At 35.8% G+C, this 5000-nt stretch overlaps 1 protein-coding gene across 3 annotated transcripts in view; it reads right to left on the bottom strand.

Moving 5' to 3' along the window:
- LOC106873729 (calmodulin) overlaps positions 1–5000 on the bottom strand; it is a 92876-nt gene that overhangs the window by 28668 nt on the left and 59208 nt on the right. For all 3 annotated transcript variants that reach the window (XM_089340676.1, XM_089340675.1, XM_089340672.1), the window contains exon 3: positions 4537–4680. In XM_089340676.1, the coding sequence (XP_089196802.1) occupies positions 4537–4680 (144 nt within the window). The remainder of the gene's footprint in view (positions 1–4536; positions 4681–5000) is intronic.

Here is a 5000-nt window from a genome sequence, read left to right as displayed (position 1 = left end):
GCGAAATGAAAATAACAGGAGGCATTGAGCAATAACAAATCATCATCATCATTATTATTATTACTATTATTATTATTAATATTATTATTATTATTATTATTATTATTATTATAAAGGCGGCGAGCTGATAGAAACGTTAGCACGCGCCCGACAAGATGCTTAGCGGCATATCGTCCGTCTTTACGTTCTAAGTTCAAATTTCGCCGAGGTCGCTTTTGCTTTTCATCCTTTAGTGGGGTCGATAAATTAAGTAGCAGTGAAATACTGGGGGTCGATGTAATTGACTAGTTCCCCTCTCACCAAATTTCTTCGAGCCTTGAGCCTTTAGTACAAAGGATCAACAGCATTGTCATTACTACTACTACTACTACTACTACTACTACTACTACTACTACTACTACTACTACTACTACTACTATTTTTATTATCATTGCAAAGGCGGCGAACTGGCAGAATCGTTAGCATGCCGGACTAAATGTTTAGCGACATTTCGTCCGTATTTACTGTCTGACTTCAAATTCCATCGAGGTCACTTTGTCTTTCGTCCTTTCTGAGTCAGATAAAAAAGTACCAGTCGAACAGTGGGGGTCGATATGATCCACTTAGCCTCCCCTCCCCCACTACCGTTGCCCTTGTACCAGCATTTGAAACCATTATTATTATTATTATTATTATTATTATTATTATTATTATTATTATTATTATTATTATTGTTGTTGTTGTTTTGTTTTTTATTCTCCTCACTGCAGTTTCGTTTCTAGTTAGCTGTTTAGTTCTCAATACAGTAGAGATATGTGTTAATACTGACTTCCTTTGTATTTTGTCGGCCAATGAGAAAATGTAATCGGAAAAAAAAAGAAAGAAAGAAGAAGAAGAAGAAAAAGAAGAAGAAGAAAAGTGAAGATGAGGTGAGGGGTGTTATCCCGGGTGCTACCCTTCCTTCTCTGTGTTAGCCATTAAAAGAAAATTAAAAGAAAATTAAGAAGAGAAAAAAAAACGGAAAAAAAAGACGCAAAAACGGACGAAGAATTTTTGGGTTTTGAAAACTAAATAATAAACTGGAAAGAGAAAATATTTTTCTTAACATCTTTAGTGGAGAGAAAGAAAGAAGGAAGGAATAAAAGAGAAGAAGGAAAGAGAGAATGAGAGGTAGGAAGGAAAGAAGAGAGTTAAAAGAAAATAACTTAAGACTGTTTAGAAATGTGAAGAAAACAAATCTAGTTTTCTTCTTTTTCGCTCAATCATTTTAAACTTGGTAAAAATCTAATTGTTGCTAATAACTGGCTGCCGCATTTGTTGATGATGATGTTGCTGCCGTTGTTGTTTTTGTTGTTGTTGTTGGTGGTGGTGGTGGTGCTTCTGCTATTGTACTCGTTGTTGTTGTGGTGGTGGCGGTGCTCTTATTAACGTTGTTTGTTTACTGATGTTGTAGCTGTTGTTGGTATTGCTGTAGTTGTTGTCGATGCCGTTGCTGTTGTTGTTGTTGTTGTTATTGTTATTGTTGTTTCTGCTGTTTTCCTGTTATTGTTGGTGTTTTTGTTGATTATGTTATTGTTGTTGCTGTTATCACTGATGATGTCGTTGTTAATAGTAAGCGGTGGTGGTGGTGGTATTGGTGCTGCTAGAGTTGTAGTTGCACTTATCATTGTTACTAATGTAATTGCATCTGTTACTGCTGTTTCTGGTGTTGTTGTTGATGTTAATATTATCATTGAGATTGTTGACGTTGTTGTTGCTGCTGTTGTTTTTTTTTTTTTTATCTAACGAATGTTTTGCCGATGGTGAAAGAGTAAATGATTGGATGATAGAGAAAAATGTGAGACAGATAACAACAACATAAACAAACAGCAACAATAACAAAAACCAAAGAAATAAGAACATACAATATATACTTTTATACCTTTTATGCGTATGTATGTATCTATTACATACGTAAAAACGCACTCACACACACACACACACACACACACACACACACACACACACACACACACACACACACACACACACACATATATATATATATATATATATATATATATATATATATATATATATATATATATATATATATATGTAAATAAATTACACTATGTATATATATACACACGTGTGTATGTGTGTGCATAAATATATATATATATGTATAAGTTTTATTTTCTTAATCAGCAGACAGTTACAAATGTAGCTTAAGGGGTGAGAGTTTCATGCATGGCGCTCATCAAAGTGGTTTAAATCTCGGGGTTTCATTTCTTATATAGAATGAATTACATTCTATATAGAATGACTTACATTTCGCTGGACGAAATGCTTAGCGGTATTTCGCCTGTTGCTACGTTCTGGGTTCAAATTCCGCCGAGAACGTGAAGACAGACGAAATACCGCTAAGCATTTCGACTTTGGTGCTTACGATTCTGCCAGCTCGCCGCCTTAATAATAATAATAATAATAATAATAATAATAATAATAATAATAATAATAACAACAACAACAACAATCATAATAATAATCCTTTCTACTACAGACACAAGGCCTGAAATTTGATGGAAGGGGACTAATCGATTACATCGACCCCATTGCGTAACTGGTACTTATTTTATCGATGTTTGGTATTATTCGCCATTACACGTATTTCATTTGCTAATAAGAGCTGCAAAATTGTACAGGTACGAGATATACATGTTTCTCCTACAAGTATAATTTCGTAACTCCTATCAGCAAATGAAACACGTGTAATGGTGACGAAATAATATCAGAAACTTTTTGCTAATCTCTAGTTTTGACATGTAATAATAGCAAAATATATATTCCAGGATTTTCCAACTCTCATATGCATACCTTACACAATTATAACATCTACACACAATTTTGGAGTACTGGAATAAGCAAATGAGCTTTAAGAGGACACAGCTTGTATCGTAACCCTATCTACAATATATATATATACATATGTATATATATATATATATAGGCGTAGGAGTGGCTGTGTGGTAAGTAGCTTGCTTACGAACCACATGGTCCCGGGTTCAGTCCCACTGCGTGGCATCTTGGGCAAGTGTCTTCTACTATAGCCTCGGGCCGACCAAAGCCTTGTGAGTGGATTTGGTAGACGGAAACTGAAAGAAGCCTGTCGTATATATGTATATATATATGTATGTGTGTATGTGTTTGTATGTCTGTGTTTGTCCCCCCAACATCGCTTGACAACCGTTGCTGGTGTGTTTACGTCCCCGTAACTTAACGGTTCGGCAAAAGAGACCGATAGAATAAGTACTAGGCTTCCAAAGAATAAGTCCTGGGGTCGATTTGCTCGACTAAAGGCGGTGCTCCAGCATGGCCACAGTCAAAAGACTGAAACAAGTAAAAGAGTAAAAGAGTATATGTATGTATGAATTACATGGTGGAAAGAACTTTTAAGCCATTCAAAAACACACAAAAATGTTAACGCTTTTTTACATAACCCTTTTTCTTATATGAAAGCAGAAGACCTGAAATTTCAGTCGATTTCATCGAAATCCGTCCAGTACTCGACCGTTACTTATTTTTCGATCCCCGAAAATATGTAAGCCAAAGTCTCAATCGTTGTAATCTGAACTCCGAACTTTAAACGCAGAAGTAACGCCGGTAAATATTTTGTCTGGTGTGCCAACCACTCGACCACTCGACCACTTTTTGACTTCTCTGAATAATAAATAGTTAACTAACGTTAATATTCTGGGGAGAGTCATTCTCTTTTAGTATCTGGGGAGAGTCATTCTCTTTTAGTACCTTATAATTTAACACACTCACCGGTGAAATTTCCATTCATTTACTTATTTATTTTTCTAAAATTTTCGTTGCGTCTTGCAACCTTTTCAATAGTTGTTGACTCTTGATAACTTTAATAGTTTTAATTTTTCTGTCTTACATTCTGTAATTGGTTTAGTTCCAACACAACCTCAGATCAAATCATTTGTCAGACACGTACAATCCCAATATATATATACATACATATATATATATATATATATATATATATATATATATATATATATATATATATATATACACACACACACACATACATGTACAAAAAACATACACACATGCACGCACACGCGCATGAATACACACACATTCACACACACACGCACACTCGCACACATTTTAATCTGTATACTTTTATAAATGCACCCATATTCACAGTAACCAACAGCTGAATAAATATTTGTGTACACATATATGCTTTAGTAATATACATGTAGTCATGTCTACAAGCATACATACATACATGTACACGCATATATATATGCATGTATGTATATATGTATGTATACAAGCGTGAATGTATGTATATGTATACATCGGTTTGGTGGTGTGTAAAGAGAAAGTAAATGAAGAAATTTGATAACCAAATAATATCAAAATCCAGAGAGAGAGAGAGAGAGAGAAAGAGAGAGAGATAGATAGAGGGAGAGAGATAGAGAGATAGAGAGAGAGAGAGAGAGGGGGAGAGAGAGAGAGGGGGGAGATAGAGAAGCATGAAAGACAACTTACCATCAGCGTCCACTTCGTTTATCATGTCCTGCAATTCGGCTTCTGTTGGGTTTTGTCCTAGCGAACGCATGACGATGCCCAGCTCTGACGTGGTGATTGTACCGTCGCCATCTTTGTCGAATAAGGAGAAAGCTTCCTTAAACTCTGCAATGGAGAAACAATCTTGTAGACTCATGGCTGTTGTAATGTCCGTATGTAAGGCACCAGCAACTAGTTAACTCCGACAGCCAATCAGACGGCTATTCTGTTTCACACAGGTCTTTAAGTCTTACTAGCTTTCTGTCTGTCTGTCAGTCTACCACTCAAATACGTCTGCCCGTCTGTTTGTCTGTCTGTCCTTCACAGAGCTTCTTTCTATTTTCTTTAATTCTTTCTTTCTTTCTCTCTCTCCCTCTCTTTCTCTCTCTCTCTCTCTCTCTCTCTCTCTCTCGCTCGCTCTTATCTCTTTCTCTTCCACTCTTCAG

This window comes from Octopus bimaculoides, chromosome 23 (genome assembly GCF_046866305.1).
Source record: "Octopus bimaculoides isolate indiv1 chromosome 23, ASM4686630v1, whole genome shotgun sequence".
In the NCBI taxonomy this organism is placed as follows: Eukaryota; Metazoa; Mollusca; class Cephalopoda; order Octopoda; family Octopodidae; genus Octopus; species Octopus bimaculoides.
Note: the sequence above shows the minus strand (reverse complement) of the source record. Positions and strands in the feature narration are given on the sequence as shown.